Source organism: Xyrauchen texanus, chromosome 4, assembly GCF_025860055.1.
Source record: "Xyrauchen texanus isolate HMW12.3.18 chromosome 4, RBS_HiC_50CHRs, whole genome shotgun sequence".
Classification (NCBI taxonomy): domain Eukaryota; kingdom Metazoa; phylum Chordata; class Actinopteri; order Cypriniformes; family Catostomidae; genus Xyrauchen; species Xyrauchen texanus.
This window is the reverse complement of record NC_068279.1, coordinates 7,402,653-7,424,924: the sequence shown is the minus strand read 5'-3', so window position 1 is coordinate 7,424,924 and position 22,272 is coordinate 7,402,653. Positions and strand designations below refer to the sequence as shown.

General features: G+C 36.4%; 1 protein-coding gene across 1 annotated transcript in view; it reads right to left on the bottom strand.

Moving 5' to 3' along the window:
- The window catches only part of LOC127634871 (metal transporter CNNM4-like), a 57,670-nt gene that overhangs the window by 24,128 nt on the left and 11,270 nt on the right, over positions 1-22,272 (bottom strand). The window contains exons 2-5 of the mRNA XM_052114600.1: positions 18,622-18,765; positions 17,511-17,645; positions 16,717-16,886; positions 5,774-5,870 (exon numbers count right to left, since the gene is read on the bottom strand). Of these exons, the coding sequence (XP_051970560.1) occupies positions 5,774-5,870; positions 16,717-16,886; positions 17,511-17,645; positions 18,622-18,765 (546 nt within the window). The remainder of the gene's footprint in view (positions 1-5,773; positions 5,871-16,716; positions 16,887-17,510; positions 17,646-18,621; positions 18,766-22,272) is intronic.

Genomic DNA, 22,272 nt, shown 5'->3' with positions numbered 1-22,272 from the left:
GTAAGTCCAAAAAACACACTCAGTTCAGGACAAGAGCAGCTCATACAATGATACAATTGTCCCCTAGCAGTCTTATTAATGAACATCTGTGAATGATTACAAGGCATGTTCAAAGACATTAAAAGGGTATCCGTGTTTGTGTAATTTGTTGCAGCAGAATGTGTTTGTCTATAATTCTGATTTAGCAGAAGACCAGATCATATTGAAAGGAATTTTCTGGGTTCAATATATAGTTAAGCTCAATCAACAGCATTTGTGGCATAATGTTGATTATCACAAAAAATTATTTCAACTCTTCCCTCCTTTTCTTTAAAAAAACTAAACAAAAATCTGAGTTACAGTGAGGCATTTACAATGGAAGTCAATGGGGTCCTATTTTGAATGTTAAACTACTTTTTCAAAAGTATTATTAGCCACAAGACATAAACACCATTAATATAAACATGATTGTAGTGATAAAATCATTTACTAACCTTTCCTGTCAAATGACAATTTAAAACAACTTTACAACTCAAATAATAAATTAGTTTAAACAAAAGAATGAATGTAAGTGCTTTTATTAAATTCTAAGCTTTAAATTTCTGCCTTTAAACTCTGTAAAAATTGTCCCCTTCATTTCCATTGTAAGTGCCTGTGTGTAACCTTTTTTTTTTTTTTTTTTAGAGAAGAGGAACGTGTCAAAATAAATTTTTGTGATAATCAACATTATGCCAAAAATGCTGTTGATTGAGCTCAACTTGTATTGCACCTGGAATATTACTTTAATGACCAATTTATGCAGAAATTGAAAGTAAATCCAATGGATATACACATTTTTACCTGCAACAGGCCTACAAAGTTAATAAAAATCCTATAAAAAGTATATCTAAAATGTAAAAAACCCGCAATTTTACACAGGAGTTACCAAATTTTTGGCCATCAGCGTCTAATGTGTTAATGTGAACACAAACAAAGATGTCATGCAAACACACATCATCACTCCCAGATTAAAATTCTAGTGGCATTTTTAAACAAAAGAAATGTTTTTCTCTAGAAATGTGTCAATATCAACCTAGTCTTATAGAATGAACGTTACTATACCTAAACGGCTGATTATGAAATAAAAAACACGTATTTTTCGCTCTATTACTCACACACTACTATGTTATTATATCGAAACACTTTTTCTTTAACGCATCATTTGAAAAACGTTACATTTAATGCTTGCATTACAGACCCACCTACATTTACACACTTATTTAAACACAATAAGCTTGCACGGTAGCTCACCTGATAGAGTGTTGAATCTCAGACTCGGAAGATCACGATTCAAGCCCAGCCAAATTTGTAAGCTGACACATGAGACAAAAGTGTCATGGATACGACACAAAATGACGTGGTTGCTTCAGAAAATTTGCTTTTCATGTTACATTTGCTTCTAGGACACAATCTGTTTATTTAATTCCACTTTAGGCATTGGTGGGGTAAGGATGTCTATTTTGTTTACCTCTTAGTTGCTTTTAGGACACTATTGGTTAGGCTTAGGTTAAAGTTTTAGGTTAGTAAGGTAAGTTTTTCTCATTAAAACCTCCATCTATTAATAATAATAATAATAAAAAATTAAATATTGTATGCTTACGACATCATTTCACTCGCTTTTGGCGCCCCCACTGGACATTTCACTAGGAAACTACAATTTTGTTGTGCAAAAATGATACCACGGTCACGTGGTATTTATAAGATCAACTCCAGGTCTGCATGGATATCAATGGCCATGACAGGTTTCCAGTATTTTCACCCAAAAATGTAAATTCTGTCATTATTTACTAACACATGTCGTTATAAACCTGTATGACTATTTTTTTTTTATGTAAAAAAAAAAAAAAACATTGTACATTTCTGTAGAATATCCTGGCCACTCTTCCATATAATAAAATCCATTTGTCGCTGACTGAGGTTGTCATGCTCTAAAATGATGATAGTAAAAGCACCATGTAAGTGGTCCAAATTTTGGACTTAATTTTCGGTCTGTTCCTCACACAAAGTTATCATATGTCCTCAATAGACTTGGAAAGAAAACACACCTATGGACCACTTTTATGATTTTACCATCCTTTTTTTGTCATTATGGGTTTTGAAAGTCTCAGAACTCAACCCCTTTTGTTATTTGAAAAACAGGGGCCTCTTCAGAAATTCACTTTTGGAAAAATGGTTTAAATGATGACTGATTTTAAATTTTGGTGTGTACCATTCCATTAAATGTGCACAGAGAGAAGTTTGACTTCTGTCATATGGATATGGTTTGGATTTAAAAAATACAACACAAGAACAGAAACTGTTGAAGTGCCCGTAATCATATTGAGGAAAATATCTCAAATCAGATTGCGCCCCCTACTGGTAAATTCTCAATACTGAATTCCAATAAACAATAAAGACCACTGATGAATTAGTGATCAGGGAAGGAATTAAATGAATTAAAGAATTGAAAAGAGCAGCTGAGAAATTCTGCTATATGGGGAAGAATGGGGCTAGTTGTCACACTGGGAAATTGTTTCAAGGGCTATGTCTCAGTAACTATAAGATTTAGAGTTAAAAGTCTAATTGTGTGTTTTCTCTAGTAGATGTTTTGTACATTGATTTCAAACACCAAGTTCAAAACCCTCTAATATTAGAATCATTTTGTGTATTCAACCCTCCAAAGTAAATTTTCATTTACTTTTTCATGCCGACACAATCAACCACACTGCCATAAATTCAGGCCAGTATCAACTATATTATTAAGTGTCAACTATATTATTAAGATATATTTTTATCAAAACGTTTAAACGTGTTCTTAGGACAACTGTATTTTCATGAAAGTCAGGTTGGGACATGTTGTCAAATTGTTATCGGGGCAGGCTATTGTATAGATTTATACAATTTATAAATTACAATATTTGTTTGCCAAAACAATGTTTTGATATATTTGTACATTGCCATTTCTGTTGCTTTATAAATAATTTTGTGCCTCATAATTGTTTCAATTTTTTTATTTAGCTGCAGGTGCACATTTAAACAGAGGCATAGATTTAGTTTCAGTGGTGGTGGTGGGAAATTTGGAAATGTTGTGTTGCCCCTCCTACAACACATTTACATTTATGCATTTGGCAGACGCTTTTATCCAAAGCGACTTACAGAGCACTTATTACAGGGACAATCCCCCCAGAGCAACCTAGAGTTACGTGCCTTGCTCAAGGACACAATGGTGGTGGCTGTGGGGATCGAACCAGCAACCTTCTGCTTAACAGTATAACAGTGCTTTAGACCACTATGCCGCCACCACCACTCATGACTTGAAGGGGAAATGACGGTAGCAAAGACTTGTAAATCAAGCTGACCCTCCCCAGTAAGTGTTTAGAGTGCCCCGACATGCCGGCAGTTACCTGGGAAACGAGAGAAGAGAGAGCATCTCTTAAGAGACAGATGACGAGGACGAGACACACTCACTGAAAGTGAGAAACAGAGGGAGAGAGGGGGAACAGTAAGGGTTGGGGTTTTGAGGAGAGAAGGGAGAAGTACAGGTAAAGGGAAGAACACAACGGTAGAAGACACACATTGGGTATTCATGATCACAGATAGAGTTAGTTGACGAAAGAATGAATATTCTGTAATTTGCTCACCATTATATCATACCAAACCTGTATGACTTTCTTCTGTCGAACACAAAAGCAGAATGTTCTCACTGCACTTTTCCATATAACGAAAGTGAATGTGGACGGACACTGTCAAGCTCCAAAAAGCACAGAACAAGCACTATTGAAGTCCTCCATATCACTTGGGGCTATATGTCAAGTCTTCAAAAGCCATTTAATAGCTTTGTGTGACAAACAGACCGAAATTTAAAGGGACAGTTCACCGAAAAATGAAAATTCTCTCATCATTTACTCACCCTCATACCATTCCAGATGTGTATGATTTTTTTTTAAGCAGAACACAAACAAAGATTTTTAGAAGAATATCTCAGCTCTGCAGGTCCTTACAATGCAAGTTAATGGTGATCCAAAAATCACATAAAGGAAACATCAGAAGCAATATAAAAGGTATGGGTGAGAAACAGATCAAAATTTAAGCCTTTTGTCCTCTAAATCTCCACTTTCACTTTTACATCAGAAAGCCTGTTTAGTGTCACTTTCACATCTGAAAATGAAAGTTAAATTGGAGATTTAGAGTAAAAAAGGACTTAAATGTTGTTCTGTTTCTCACCCACACCTATCATATTGCTTCTGACAATATGGCTTTAAACACTGGAGCCATATGGATTACTTTTATATTTCCTTTACGTGATTTTTGGAGCTACAAAGGTCTGATCACCATTCACTTGCATTGTGAGGACCAACAAAGCTGAGATAGTCTTCTAAAAATCTTTGTTTGTGTTCTGCTGAAGATAGAAAGTCAGACACATCTGGGATGGCATGAGGGTGTGTAAATGATTAGAGAATTTATATTTTTGGGTGAACTATCCCCTTGAGTTGTTATCCACTAAAAAACTCCCACTCAGCTCTGGCTCTCAAATGTACAGTGCATGCCAGGTTTGATGTCAATGATGCCAAACGGCTTTAGTTTAAGCTGACAGGTCAAATTTAATATGTACAAGTGCTAATGAGATTTGAGAGCTATGACAGAGTGGAAGATTATCAGTGAATAACAAATTAAAATGATTTTTGTTTTCCACACACAACGCTATTTTATGGTTTTAGAAGACTTGGACTACAGCTCATAAAGTCACATGGACTTCTTTTATGTTTAAAGTTCAATATTATTAAAGTCAATACTTTAAAGTTTTTTGATTACCTGTTTTTCACTGTTTGGAAAAGAGCAGTGTGAAAATTCCTCAAAACATCTCGTTGTGTCCCACAGAAGAAATACATTTAGTTTTGGAACAACATGAGGAAGAGTAATTGATGAAACATTTTCATTTTTGTGTGAACTATTCCTTTGAATAAACGGAGAAGCCGTCATTGCCTAGACAGCCACTAGAGGGAAATGATTTACTGCTTTTTCACACAGCCCAACAAGTGAAGATGGGTGGCCTGTTAAAATCTCAATATCCCACATAAAATAATTATTATTATGAGTGATCAGAGGCAAAGCAGCCCATTGCTTTAATGTCAGTCTGTTCCCATCTTTTGCTTAATCCTGATATTTACCATAGGTTAAAACGCGCACACACACACACACACACACACACACACACACACACACACACACACACACACACACACACCCACACACACAAAAGGTCCACCTACCACTTGCCCACTCACACAAGAGAAATGTAGATCTTTAAATAGAACATAATGGCCTCAAAACCACAGCTGTGAGGGGGTTCGCAACAAAATATAAAAGTATATTGTTCTTGTTGTTAAATATTAGAGGTACAGATTTCCTTGTAGAATCCCATTTTGAAAATAATGCCACCATGCAACAAAATATATATCTATAGCATTTGCCTCAAAAAGTATTTGCACACCTAAGCGACTCTTTAAATGTATGAATTTGATTGCATTAGATTGTATGTGTGTTTGATCATTTAAAACTTTTCATAAAATGTTGTGCATGAAAAGTGTGCTTCAAATAAATGCTAATTTGCTATCTAATGTAATGACTTTCATCCATTTTAAGTGTGGCTAAAAACTCTAAAAATACTTTTTGCTTCTGTTTGAAATATTTGTATGAAGCAGACAGGAGTTTAAGGATGAAAAGGAGATGGAGGGCTTTGTTTGCATGTGATGTACATTGAGTATGCTAGTCTCACCTAATGTCGGTGCACTAAGAGCTGTGACTCCATAGAAAGAGAAAGGTCCGGTTTCAAACTTCATATTTTCATTCCCAGCCTCCACTTCCACACGGCCCTGTGCACAAAGAGAGAAGGAATGATTTTGGCTGGTTAAACACACAAACACATCATCATTAGACAAGCATATTGCTTAAACAGACAAACCAGTCGAACTGGTGGCCCTACCAGCAGTTGCATGAACTGTAGGTTTAAACATACACATCTTACTGAGAATACAATCATTGTACTATTAAAGGAATATTTGACCTAGTAATGAAAATTCTGTCATCATTTACTTACTCTAATTTTGTTTTATAGGAGTTAATTTCTTCTGTGGAACACAAATGGAGACATTTTGCAGAATATCTGAGCTGTAATTTTCCATAGAACAAAAGTATGAAGTGACAAAGGAGCTATCAAGCTCCCTAAAACACAGAAATGAAGCATAAAAATCCATATGAAATAAATGTGTAAAATAAAATGTATATTGTTATTCATTGAAAATCTTCTCAGCGGCAACGTGAATGAGATTCAACTTGTATCAGCCTATTATAACTTAAATTAGTAACTAAACAAATAACGTTTGGCATCATTGAGGTCAAACCTAGCACACTGTGACTTATTGTGCCATATCTGAAAGCACACAAACAAAACTTGTAAGCCGCAGCAGACGGGGAGATTGTCAGAAAATAACTTTTTCTCACACTAAGCTATCATATGGCTTCAGAAGACTTGGAATGTAAAACACAAGTCATATGAATTACTTTCAAGGTGCTTGTCCATGTTTTGGAGCTTGAGTCACATGCCACTATATTAGTGGTCACTCTAATACCTTTCCAATAAGGGGCAATATTTGACTCCCTGGAGTTGTTTTTCATGGGTATTTTTATTAACATCCAGGAACACACTGAAATAGTGATTTATGTATGCTGTCATGAAATCAGAGTTCTTCCTCTCCAAATCTGATCACAAGTGGTCACCGAAGATGCATTTAGCGACCATGTGTGAACAGCGATGTGTCTCACCTGACCACATGCGATCGGATCACCCGAAACGGGGTCTAAATTATAAGAAAATTCTAATTTTGGGTGAACTATTCCTTTAATCCTTCTTTAAACCGAAAGTCAAAAATACCACAAGACTAGTTTCCTAGACAAATTTTATGTCAAGGACAAAAATGTTTTGGATGGATAAATTAAAGTAATTTTTCTGGAAGGTTCGCCCCTAGGCCTGTTCAGAAACACAAATGGTGGACAGACCAATAAAGGACATAAAGGGGAAAACAAATAGCTGTTAAACAGACTGAGAAGGCCATGGGTAAATTAAAACGATAAGGGTGTGTGTGCTCTGGTCAAGAGGAATGTGAGAACTGTAGCACAGTAAATCCCCTCTCAAACAACAATGAAACTGGCCCCCCTCCACCCACCCACCCACACACACACACACACACCCACCCACCCACCCACCCACACACACACACACACACACACACACACACACACACACACACACACACACACACACACACACGCGCGCACACACAATAGAGGGGTCAAATACCATCGAGTGATTGATGTCCACACAATGCAGTGCATAATGCATCGTGATTACAATGTTGATGCACACACAGTTCACCTTGTGTGTGCGAGTGCTCTGGAGAGACAGAGAGAGCAATCAAGAGAGAGAGATTGTTTTGCAGGGAGGGTACTGCAGCAGCCAGAGTAAATCCTGTTTTTCTGGAAAGATGCGATTAACTGCATTTCACAAATATATGAACTGACCTTCATGAGACCTCCAGAACAAACAGTGTACACACGCGCACACACACAAACAGCAGAAATGTAGGGATGGTTTTCCAAAAGACTGTCTTGACCTTGTGCTTGGTATACAAATTCATAGCTATGAGGGGGCAGCACTAAGTTGTGTGTTGGCAAAGGAAAAGTTCAAATTTGTCAATCATAAACACATTTCACAAAGCATTTCCCTCCTTAAAATGTCAAGATTGAACATTCTCAGATAATCAATTCTTAACCAAGTCTTAAACCCAAACACACAGCAACACATTTCCTTTGCTATTTAAACAACAAACCACAACATAGTAACTACATATTTTGTGAAAGTTGAGTGATTGAGTCTTAAGGACTATGATCGATCCTTAGACAGAGAGGCATGAAACAACTATGCTCCGATTGAGAGAAAACAAGTGTGAAAATTTGATAATCCACATTTGGCTGGACACTGTAAGAAGACATTTTTCCATCGGCATTTGCCTTTGCAGGGCAGCATAGATTTCAATAGTTTTTTATATAAAGATAATTATAATACTGTAAATTTAGATCAACCTTAAACAACATTATGAATTGATTTTCCAATTGAGGACATACCCAAATGTCCCCAAAGTGAGGTTACCTTCCTTTAGGAATTATTAATTATTTTTTACATTTATTTAAAAATCCAATTTAGTTTTTTATTTCATATTTGTTTGTCTGTTAGTTTTACTGATTAGCGTGTGGGTAGTAATATTACGCATAGCTGCTAATAAAATAGTCATGATATATACATTCGGGTGTATTAGCCAAGTATAAATCAAGAAATTAGAGCACTAATAACACTAAAAAAACAATAGATATGGTGTAATAGTACATTTACAAAGGTGTGAATTAATGTGATGTTATTTAATGAGGCACAAATTTAGCCTACCTCAATTTCATAAATGAATTCCAAGAGCTAAATTCTATAGTTTGAGCTCTAATTTCAAATACAGAGTATTTAAACCTACACTTAAAAAATCTAAATACAGAAATAAAATGACACATATAAACTTTATAACAATCAATCCAAACGTTTATTTACAAAAGGTAGCCTAACTCACTCTTAGATGACAGTCTGAGAGTCTAAATTCCAGGTAATATGTCAGTGTTTCAAAATACTATGATAATAAATGAATGGCTCATATGTACTGTAGGCAGGGCCGTAGCTAGTGGGGTGAAAAGTAGTACTGATTCTAGGGGCCTACAGGTCCAGAAGGGCCCCACAACAAATTCGAAACTGTGTTTTTTAATAGGAAAGGGGCCCAGAGCAATATACAGTCAGGGGACCCAGATTACCTTGCTACGGCCCTGACTGTATGCTATATAAAAAAAAAATAAAAAAAAAAAAACAATAATCTGTTGATGCATTTAAAATAAATAAAGAACTGAACAGGGATTTTAATTTTAAACATAGGCCTCACCACATTAAAATGAAATGTGTTTTAAATGCCTTTTTATAATCCGCAGATGGGATTTTTTTTTTTTTTATGAGAGAATCAAAAAGAAAATAACATGGTTCCGCCCAAAAATGCTCACAGTAAATAATACAAATATTCTTGATATTTCACATAAAATTCACAAAGACATGATGCAAGGAAAGAGAACGAAGATGTACAATGTTATAAAAGAGAAGAACCCATAGACGAGAGTCGCTCCACCGTTTACAATAACAGTGATTGGACGAATACTATGAAAATGTCGCCAAGCAAACCATTTCTGTTTGTCTTTCATCTTCTGAAACATGACAAGAAAACACGGAATACTGTCTCTTCATCATGCCAGTTATCGCAAATGCCATACTGTTTTCCCCCTAGACAGAGAATGCAAACGGGTCGTCTCGATACGTTCAGCCGATTTTAAGTACTGTATATATATATATATATATATATATATATATATATATATATATATATATATATATCCATCCATCCATCCATCTTCAACCGCTTATCCGAAGTCGGGTCGCGGGGGCAACCACTCCAGCAGGGGGCCCCAAACTTCCCTATCCCGAGCCACATTAACCAGCTCTGACTGGGGGACCCCAAGGCGTTCCCAGGCCAATGTGGAGATGTAATGTCTCCACCTAATCCTGGGTCTTCCCCGAGGACTCCTCCCAGCTGGACGTGCCTGAAACACCTCCCTAGGGAGGCGGTCAGGGGGCATCCTTACCAGATGCCCAAACCACCTCAACTGACTGCTTTCGACGCAAAGGAGCAGCGGCTCTACTCAGAGCTCCTCACGGATGACTGAGCTCCTCACCCTATCTCTAAGGGAGAAGCCTGCAACCCTTTTGAGGAAGCCCATTTCGGCTGCTTGTACTCGCGACCTAGTTCTTTCGGTCATGACCCAGCCTTCATGACCATAGGTGAGGGTAGGAACAAAAATTGACCGGTTGATCGAGAGCTTTGCCTTTCGGCTCAGCTCTCTTTTCGTGACAACAGTGAGATAGAGCGAGTGCGATACCGCCCCCGCTGCCCCGACTCACACGTATATATATATATATATATATATATATACTCACCTAAAGGATTATTAGGAACACCTGTTCAATTTCTCATTAATGAAATTATCTAATCAACCAATCTCATGGCAGTTGCTTCAATGCATTTAGGGGTGTGGTCCTGGTCAAGACAATCTCCTGAACTCCAAACTAAATGTCAGAATGGGAAAGAAAGGTGATTTAAGCAATTTTGAGCGTGGCATGGTCTGAGTATTTCACAATCTGCTCAGTTACTGGGATTTTCACGCACAACCATTTCTAGGGTTTACAAAGATTGGTGTGAAAAGGGAAAAACATCCAGTATGCGGCAGTCCTGTGGGCGAAAATGCCTTGTTGATGCTAGAGGTCAGAGGAGAATGGGCCGACTGATTCAAGCTGATAGAAGAGCAACTTTTCCTGAAATAACCACTCGTTACAACCGAGGTATGCAGCAAAGCATTTGTGAAGCCACAACACACACAACCTTGAGGCGGATGGGCTACAACAGCAGAAGACCCCACCGGGTACCACTCATCTCCACTACAAATAGGAAAAAGAGGGTACAATTTGCAAGAGCTCACCAAAATTGGACAGTTGAAGACTGGAAAAATGTTGCCTGGTCTGATGAGTCTCGATTTCTGTTGAGACATTCAGATGGTAGAGTCAGAATTTGGCGTAAACAGAATGAGAACATGGATCCATCATGCCTTGTTACCACTGTGCAGGCTGGTGGTGGTGATGTAATGGTGTGGGGGATGTTCTCTTGGCACACTTTAGGCCCCTTAGTGCCAATTGGGCATCGTTTAAATGCACGGCCTACATGAGCATTGTTTCTGACCATGTCCATCCCTTTATGGCCACCATGTACCCGTCCTCTGATGGCTACTTCCAGCAGGATAATGCACCATGTCACAAAGCTCGAATCATTTCAAATTGGTTTCTTGAACATGACAATGAGTTCACTGTACTAAAATGGCCCCCACAGTCACCAGATCTCAACCCAATAGAGCATCTTTGGGATGTGGTGGAACGGGAGCTTCGTGCCCTGGATGTGCATCCCACAAATCTCCATCAACTGCAAGATGCTATCCTATCAATATGGGCCAACATTTCTAAAGAATGCTTTCAGCACCTTGTTGAATCAATGCCACGTAGAATTAAGGCAGTTCTGAAGGCTGAAAGGGGTCAAACACAGTATTAGTATGGTGTTCCTAATAATCCTTTAGGTGAGTGTATATATATATATATATATATATATATATATATATATATATATATATATATATATATAGTGTGTGTGTGTGTATGTATGTATGTATGTATACACACATACAGTATATATTAGCAAACTATAGTTTTGGCAAGTTGTTTAGGACATTTGTACATCTACTTTGTACAAGTCATTTGTAATTTAGTAATTCACTTTTAATTGACTATATCATGATTCCAGTGGGTCAGAAGTTTACACACACTAAATGAACTGTGTTAAACTTTAAGAAGCTTGGTAAATTCCAGAAAATTATGTCAAGCCTTTAGACAATTCGCTTCTGATTGTAGGTGTACTGAATTGTGTGTACCTGTGGATGTATTTAATATATTTGTTAGTTTATATTAAAATTATGTTTTTTGATTGCACTTAAACCTTCATTTAAATTTAAGTGAAGTTTAAGTTTTAGATGCTAATTTGTCCTTTTTTTTTTTTTTTTTAAGTGTAACTTGTATTTCACAAGAGAAAAAAGTATATTGCCTTTCTGAGTCATTGTTGCACATATAAACAGTAATTCAACAGAAGAAGTGTTGTGGATCTTTAACACAAAGTCTGACACCTCTGAGAAAGCTGCATTAATGTTTGATGAAGGTCACTCGGCCCGCTCTCAGCTTGAAGTCTGGCAGGAGGCAATCTTCAACTGATCCCAGGAAAGAAAGGTCTCCATGTTGGAATGTCTACTTGCAATTGCATGCACACTAAATGTATTAAATATTAATTATAATAATACAGCACATCCTGTTTGCACAAACACATCATCTGGGTGCTTTAAATAATAAATAACAAACATACAAACAGATGCTCAACATATTTAAAAGTCTCAAACTGCTGCTAGTGCACACTTCATAACCTATTATTGAATTTCCTTATGACAGTGAATAATCTACACAGCTGTAAACTGAAATCAGACATTCTCGGCACTTGAACTTGAAGTTAACTTGAATTCATTATAGTTCAAGGAACAAAGATCATTAGTTAGCAGCAAAGACATTCTTAAGATCTAGATCTTTTCTATACATGCACAGATGTGTGTGATGTTTTGATGTCATTAAAGTGGTTTTGTTTTAATAATGTCTAATTTCTTTGGGGGATTGTTGTAGTTTTGCATGTTCATGGGTAAAGACAGCATGTGTGGGGTCCGTGATTCTCTGGCGTGGGCATGAGATGTTTAGCCATCATGATCTGAACGGTCTAATGATTGTTTGGAAGCTAATAGCAACATAACAAATCCGAGGTAATGTGAGACAATGAACGAGGGAATATGTGAATATGAGCGTTTAACACTGTGGGAAAAAGTACAACTTCTACCTTCAGGAACTAAAATAAGATCTAATCTTCATCTAAGACAGTGTTTCCCAAACATTTTTGCTATAAGTACCCACACACAGCACCATCAGTAAGGCTCAAGTACCCCTTTTCATCGACACAAAATATATACTTGTATACCAAAGGCTAAATATCATATTATTAAAATTTATTATCCCTGATGCTCAAAGTGAAAAGAGGAAGTTGCCGGTTATGATGATTATTCATCAACTACAACTAAAACAAAACCAGCCCATATAAGCCAAGAAACTTGCAATTAGACCAGACTCATGCTGTTAAATATACAGGGGACCTTTTAACTTGGTAAAAACATTATCACTAACTACGTTTCCATCCAAGGATTTTTTGCGCAAAACGTTTTAGCGCATCAAAATAAAGCTGATGGAAACGCACATTATCGCTAAAATGTCACAAATGTCGACATCATATTTTTCTGTTTAACTCAAGCGCACAAACTCTATGTCGATACATCAAATGTCGCGAAAATCTGGTTTGGAAACATTTTTGTCGATAAAATTGGCATTATCGTAAAAATATAGTGTCACATGACCGAGTTGCCCTAATTGTTAGCCTGTGTTAATCATGACAGTATTGAAAGCCAATTTATTGTACGTGATTATGGATTGATCTTTACGGCATATAGAGCCGATCTGCAGACGTGACACTTCCAGGAGTGCCAACCACTGATCTGTTATATATATATATTAGGGCTGTCGATTTAACGCGTTAATAACGTGCGATTAAGTTTAAAAAAAATACTTTTTTTGTATGCTTTCCTGAGAGATTCAAGCTTGTAGTACCACCTGTTTACTCCAGAGGGCAGTAAGTGAAACTTCAGCAACGTGCAGTTTATTACAGTGAACAAAACATTAACAACTCTTCAGCAGACACACAACATAAACTAAGGGATCTCAAGATGTGTTTGAAGATTGAGAAAAATGAATATTTAATTACCAACAAGGTTAAGGAGGTGTCCTTTAAACTGTTACACTGTTTTTACCTAGTCAATATTTATTTAAGAAACATGCTCCCTGAAATAGATCCACTTTGCTCCTTCAGTAATGCTGTAGATGAATCTGCCCCCTCACATGTTTGGGGAATGTGTCCACGCTGTTGTATTTTGGAGAAAATTGTTTGTACGTACCTCTATTTTAACTAGTTGTTCTTTGCTTTATAAAGACGTTTTATTTGGTTTTCACAGTTTTGATAACTTAAGTTCATATTTTCTGATTAATCTGTTTATTTTTCTGACGCAGGTGTACATTGACGGGTCCTTAAACAAGTCCTCAAAATAAAAATTTTAAACGTTTAAATACTTTAAATCTAACCATCTTTACCTTGGATCGCATTTACTGCTTCTTCAGAAAATGTAAATTTGCATTATGAAGCTAAAATAAATTTTAGATGATAATCAAGTTTAAAAGTTAAACTCAAAAACTCAAATAATTAAAAGTTGCTGGAGAAATATGCGGGACATAATGCAGTTGTGACGGCGATGCTTTTGATTAGATGATTGTTCAAAATATTGAATATCAGGAATGTATCATATGTAAACCCTGATATAACAGCGCATCATTTTTTATTCTTTAATAGCAGTACACACCGCATATACACATCGATTGATGGTCCTTATACTGAGACAGAAAGTTTCCCCCACTACTTTTGCCAGCAGGTTGCCAGCTTGAACAGGGCCATGACGATCTGCTGTTGGGTCGGAACCGGTGCCAACCTGCGATATGCGCAACATCAGGACCAATATTACAGTCTAATATTACAATATTACAGGGCAACTGCTCCCTTTTGATTGTAATTCCTCCTCTTCTGATTGCTTTTATTTGTTAATTCAAATGATAGTAAACTGAATAATTTCAATGAATTGTCTCAATAATCCCTCATTTTACCCAAACGTCAGAGGAAACAAAATAGGGAGGCGAATTTGCGATAAACACACATTTCTGAATGGAAACGGCTTCAGGGCAGATTTATTTTGCACTAAACCAAAACCTATGCTACAAAGTGTTTTTTTTAGGCATGACGTCATCACGCACACCATTTTTATCGATAAAAGTCCATTTGAATGGAAACGGGCAAAAGGCGGCAAATGTCGCACTTTTTATTTTTTCCGCATTTTCACTTTGTCGATAATAAAATAGCGTGAAAGGTGGAAGGAAACTAGGCTATTGTGACCACCTACACAACACATCAACACCTACTTTACCTTATTACTCCTGTAGCCCGCCCAGCAGTGGTGAGCAGTGAGATGGTAAGGAGAGAGCAGGTCAGCCAAGAGCAAAGAGACAATCATAAGAGTGGGCATTTACTGTCAAGTCTTAAAGGTGCAGCAACACCAAAACTGAGTGTTTCTGACTGAGGGTCAGAATGAGGGTGGCAAAAGATCATGTTTTACAAATATACTGTATGACTTTTTTTTTTGTGCAAAAAACAACTAATATCATACGTGAGCTTCAAGGGATTTATTTAAAATAATTAAAGAAATGGCATGCGCCTTTTAAAGGCATAGTTCTATCAAAACATTCTAAAAGTCATTTACTCAACTTCATGTCCCTCTAAACCTGTACGACTTTCTTTCTTTCTTCTTTGGAACACAAAAGGAGATGTTAGATAAAAATGTTAGCCTCAGACAACATTTAATTTCACTGTATGGAAAAAAAGATGCAATGACAACCTGCAATGACCATGCTTTGTAAGAAAGAAAGACAACAACATGAGGTCAGTGAATTATGACAGAATTTCATATTTTGAGTGAACTATCCCTTTAAGAAACAACATTTTACAGTGTAAACAAATGATTTGCATAATCAAGCTCCCTGATGGGAAAATCATGGGAAGACTTATATTTAGTTCAACCTGATTTATTGTCTATAACCTCTACCAAATGCTTTTTATTGCTCCTTTATTGCAGTTGTGCAACTGTTATAATGTTTTTTGGTGCATGTCTTTATAAGAAACAGTTGCAATTCAGGCTTATTTTTGGGATGCCTTTCTAAATAGATGTTTTTTTTTTAGGGTTTCACACAACAGACAGCAACAAATTAACATTCTGCTCAACACCACTTGTCTCTAGCTCACAATGGCTAAAGATGGAAGCTTATCCTCACATAACAAATATCTACATAGTTTGTCAAACTAGATTAGTTGATCAGCTGAATTGGACTGAATGAGAACATTTATAGTCAGAACATTCCAAAAAAATCACCATCTGGCCCGATAAACTAGGAGTGTTTCACTAGCTTTTTTTGTTTTAGGTACACACAGTCTCATGGGTATGATTCATTGACACCAAACCTGAAACATGTTCCTTTAATTCATATTATAGGATGATTGTTTATCATTTTAGCATTACCAGTAATAGGACTACAGTTACTTAAGAAAAATGAAATATAAAGTATATACTGCAGGCGAAAAACAGACCCATCAACTAGAAACATTTTAAAAACTTTCAGAAAAAGTTTTAAGTTGACCAAGGAACTGAATCAGGAAGTGCTTAGTTGTTTAATTCGTCATGTTTATTTGTATAAGCACTTTTCAATGCATTTTGATTTAAAGCAGCTTTACAGAAAATATATATATTTGTTATTAATTATATATTTGTATTTCTATTTTAGTATATATTTAAATTAATATTAAATGAATTATCCAAATCTTTGTTTATAATTTTAATAAAAACTGTTTTTTATTTTTTTTAATACATGCAAAACCAAAATGTAAGTACCTTGCAGATACCCAGGGTGGGAATCTCTGAATTCCATAAAGGAAGTTTCTTTTGTACTCTTATGTCAGCTAAAGCATCAGTTGAGCCCATTTTTTTTTTACTTTACAATGTGGTGCCACAATATAATGCCAACCAGACACCAATGCTGCAAGCCAAACCCTGCTGTCTTAAATGGCTTAAAACACCCTGCCTGCCTAATTGGCTTTAGGATCCCTCGTAGCCCCAAACCTGGTCAAATAAGGCCATCACTTAAACCAACAGCAGGCACCAGATTTGGAGCACTTCAGATAACAGTGGTGCTGTTACCTGCAATATGAGTATGAAGAAGTCCACCGGTTTGCCACGTTGGTAAAGGTAGTGCTGCGGTGATCGCTTGTCGTTCTCGTTGAATTTGATCTCTTGGATCACATCAGGGTGCTTAAGGATCCGCAGAAGAATTTTCTCTGATATTTGAGACTGACTGAACAAATTTACCTCTGCAGAGCCAAAAAAGAAAAAGGGCAGAGATATATAATGTTAAAAGAAAGAAAGAAAAAAAGTAATTCTAGCTCAACTGGTACTAACAAACGGCAATGCCATGGGTTTGATTTCCAGAAAACACACTTATAAAATATATACCTTGAAAGTGTCTGAATAAATATTAATGTAAAAAAGGATTCAAATAGTAGAGCAAGGTGTTAACACAAAACAGATACACGTTTCTTATTCATAGCACTAAAATAGAATCAGAAAGGTCATCCAAATTGTATTCTGTCACATATTCGTATAAACAGGAGATAAAATTCTCAATGCCGTTAAACAATGTAGATTTCTCATTCTGTAATAATGACTCAACCACTGACTCAAGAACAGTGAGCTGACCACACACTGATAAACTATGTTCTCCAAACCTCCCTATCATATACCTCAATAACAGCCGTTGTTTTACTTACAATGCAATTTACTGACTGCCAGCCCACAAGGCCTCGATAACAGAGTCCAAAAGTTACAACAACACTAAACATGTTAGCGTGTTGTGGGTCATGGAGGGAATGATATGACAGGGAAGAACTTTATAAGCTTTACAGTCATTCTGGGGATGGCTGTGATTGATTATTTACCTGTTGCAAGGAAGCGGTGAGCGGCCAACAGCAACTGAGGAGAGATCTTAACTTTAGACTCACTCTCGTATTTGAAGGCAGAAAAGTCACGTTTGTTCTTATTGTGTGCCACTTTCTTTCTGTTGCGGTTATCAGCTGCAAATACAGTAGATCCACAAAGAGTTAATTCCAATTCACCAGAAAGTGAAATAAGTAAAAAAAAAAAATAAGCAGTGAACCAATTGCGTTTGTTAAAAAAAAAAAAAAGACACATTTTGTTCAGGTCATATGTTGTAACCCTGAGAAAACTTCTTGACATTTTTTACCAAAAAAAAAAAATCATGATGTATATACAAATATTTTTACCTTGAAATAATGTTTAAAAAGTTTTTGGAAATTAAAAATTAAGTTGTTTATGCGCAATCTTACAAGGTGCAAGGAAAGTATTTTAATACATTTAACTCGATGGTTACATCACCTGACATTTTTTAAATCATTATTTTTGTTTTTGTAGAAAATACTATAAAAGGTTTTTCACAAATTAATGAAATCATCAGTCAAAATGAAATTTCTAAGATCTTGACAAGATCTTGACATAAAGTGTTTCAAACTAGATTTTTAAAGGATATCTTATTTTTTATACCTTATTTGTCAATGACCCATGTACTACATTACAGTGACAAATAAATAATACTATAATAAATCTTAAAAATAATATTTTTACTCCAAAGTTTGCACTGGTACAATAAAACCCCTAAAATCACATGTTCTATAAAAATGCTGAGTATGTGTCTCTTTGATTTTGTAAGAAGCAGTTATGCGTGCAACAATCTTGCGCTTGTCAGTCAAAAGTCTGGTTGGTGTTTCGAGAGTCCTGTACTTCTATGTTTTAATATAGCCTATGTCGTGTTAAAGAGATTAAATGAAAATTCTGTCATCATTTACTCACCCTCATGTGTTCCAAACCCCATATCACTTCATTTATTCCAAGGAACACAAAATGGTAAATGATGGCAGAATGTGCATTTTTGCACAAACTATCCCTTTCTCAACACACAACACAGTTAGCACACTGAATTTTTTTACATAAAAAAATAATAATAATAATAATAATAATAATTTAGACGCTCACTGTAGAGGTCAGATTCATCCAGGATTTCTGATTTGATGATCTCTTCAATGACATCTTCCAGGGTGACCAATCCCAGCACCTCATAGAACGGATCTCCCTCCCCCTCGTTATTAACTTTCTGAACAATCGCCAAGTGGGATTTACCTGCAGGGGAAGATAACAATTTCATCAGATCACTTAAGAAATCATCAAATCAATCATAACAACACGACAACACATTTATAAAAGAGTTGTATTATTTCTTCTTCAATTACTGAGATTAACAGCTTTCAATAACAATAATGTGCAGTGTGTGCTGTCAAATAACACCCATCAAAGACCTTGTAACAGTGAACACAATCATAAAAGAATCAAGCTACAAAACATATGACAAAACAGTTCCACAAAAGACAGAAGGCACCATTACAGTTTTACTCAATCATCCAACTTACTCAGAAACTCATGCATAGTTCTTAGAGTTTGCATTTACACTCACCTAAAGGATTATTAGGAACACCATACTAATACTGTGTTTGACCCCCTTTCGCCTTCAGAACTGCCTTAATTCTACGTGGCATTGATTCAACAAGGTGCTGAAAGCATTCTTTAGAAATGTTGGCCCATATTGATAGGATAGCATCTTGCAGTTGATGGAGATTTGTGGGATGCACATCCAGGGCACGAAGCTCCCGTTCCACCACATCCCAAAGATGCTCTATTGGGTTGAGATCTGGTGACTGTGGGGGCCATTTTATTACAGTGAACTCATTGTCATGTTCAAGAAACCAATTTGAAATGATTCGAGCTTTGTGACATGGTGCATTATCCTGCTGGAAGTAGCCATCAGAGGATGGGTACATGGTGGCCATAAAGGGATGGACATGGTCAGAAACAATGCTCAGGTAGGCCGTGGCATTTAAACGATGCCCAATTGGCACTAAGGGGCCTAAAGTGTGCCAAGAAAACATCCCCCACACCATTACACCACCACCACCAGCCTGCACAGTGGTAACAAGGCATGATGGATCCATGTTCTCATTCGGTTTACGCCTAATTCTGACTCTACCATCTGAATGTCTCAACAGAAATCGAGACTCATCAGACCAGGCAACATTTTTCCAGTCTTCAACTGTCCAATTTTGGTGAGCTCTTGCAAATTGTAGCCTCTTTTTCCTATTTGTAGTGGAGATGAGTGGTACCCGGTGGGGTCTTCTGCTGTTGTAGCCCATCCGCCTCAAGGTTGTGCGTGTTGTGGCTTCACAAATGCTTTGTTGCATACCTCGGTTGTAACGAGTGGTTATTTCAGGCAAAGTTGCTCTTCTATCAGCTTGAATCAGTCGGCTCATTCTCCTCTGACCTCTAGCATCAACAAGGCATTTTTGCCCACAGGACTGTCACATACTGGATGTTTTTCCCTTTTCACACCATTCTTTGTAAACCCTAGAAATGGTTGTGCGTGAAAATCCCAGTAACTGAGCAGATTGTGAAATACTCAGACCGGCCCGTCTGGCACCAACAACCATGCCACGCTCAAAATTGCTTAAATCACCTTTCTTTCCCATTCTGACATTCAGTTTGGAGTTCAGGAGATTGTCTTGACCAGGACCACACCCCTAAATGCATTGAAGCAACTGCCATGTGATTGGTTGATTAGATAATTGCATTAATGAGAAATTGAACAGGTGTTCCTAATAATCCTTTAGGTGAGTGTATAATACACATTATATTCGACCTAAATATAGAATCAGAGATTAAAATAAGCTACCTCACACTGTCAAAATGAAATAACGAGTAGTTGAAAAGCTAATGCTTTCTATGACAGAGGGAGGTTGTGAAGCTGACAGTATGCGAGAAAAACAGAGACAGACCCATACCCTTACAAAGAAAAGCACTATGGGGGTACTATGTCTTAGTGATGGAATCTGATGATTACCATTTATGGTGTTTACATAGAACACCTAAGGGTACATCAATGAATACCATGGCATTACATGGTATGGTATAGAAAAACAAAATGTGTAAATACATTATACCAAATCTAAAAAACAAAAACACTGCGGTACTTTCAGTAACGCAGAGATAGTAAAGACAAAACACAGGACTGTAATGTCTTCTGCATAAACAGTGTCAAGGACAAATGGTGACTGTTAAGGGTTAATGCCGTTTATCAGACTGAGAATGTCTATTGAGGCAATGCAGCATACAAAGAGCCAGGAAATCCTAAAGAGTTTGCTCATCAAAACAATAAGCCCATTCAATACAGAAGTTACAAGTAGATAAAACACAATGCTGCACTGACATTCATAATGATAAATAGCAAATACTGTGAGTTTCACAATAAAATACAGGATTTTTTGTACAGGATCATCTTCCCATCCAAAACTACAACTTTTCCTGTCTCATATAAAAGCCATTAAATACAATCCGTCAGACTGTCCACGACTATACAGACTTCAAAGCTGTCAGAGGACCACATATACTACTGCCATAAAGTACATATAGTGTCTATAAGAAACCCAAATAAAACAACTATAGACTGATACAAAATACCATGGTAACAGATTGTAATGGCATGATATTGATATGCAAACCATAGTACTAAACAATGACTATAACTAACCTTTGCTCTATACATCATAATAGGGCCCTATGATTTCAGAATTATGTATAAAAGGTGGAATTTCACAGAATATGACTTATTTGGGATAAACAAATGTATGAATGCATAATTAATAAAGTTAAAAATCGTCATGTGTCCTAGTGTAATGATTAAACCACAAAAGACTATTAAATAAATATACAGTTTGCACATGCTGCACGCTTCAAAGTGAACACTGAACACCTCATCATTAGCATCATGACCTTAACATGCAGAATACATCTGGATATAATTAAAATTGCAGCCTTTTGAGGTTCAATAGGTACAATGAGCCATATAGCGACAATGCCAAAGGTTATGCAGAGACGAGAAGTTGTCGTCAAAAACATACAAACTAAAAATGCTTTACTCAACTGTCCGCCAAAATAAAATCTCAGTTTAAATATACGAGAACTTGACGAAATTGCAACAAAATATACAATATAACCACTCCATAGTAAATTACAGTGTTTTAATATACAATGTAGTAACAATATATAATAATAATAATAAATAATAATCCCAATATTTATTTCATTATATTTTTTATTTTATTATTTTCATTTGATTAAGGTTCTATAACTTTATTAGATTAGACATGTTTTTATGATACAATTTAATTAGACTTTAAAACATGGGATTTAGGAAATAAATGAATGGAAAAACACAGAACTGGGAAAATAAAATTAAACTGATTTTATAGGGTTCTACATACGCCAAAGTATACATAAAAAAAACTATTACCAGTGCAAATTACCATGACACAAAGTCCAGTAACATCATATTAGCAAGGTACCATGTCCTGAAAAACATGATAATAAAATAGTACTGGGTAAGTGAACAGGGAGCGAAGAGTTAATGTCTGTCTGCTTATCTGCCATCTCACTGTTAGTAATGTGAAACAAATCTGCCCGTGACAGGATTGAGCTAATAAAGCATGCAGCACCACAGGCAGCCTGAACTTGAGTAATGTAGAAAAAGAGACATAACTTTGCTGAGTGAGTTCTAGAAAACTGACTCAAGGTGGATTCTAG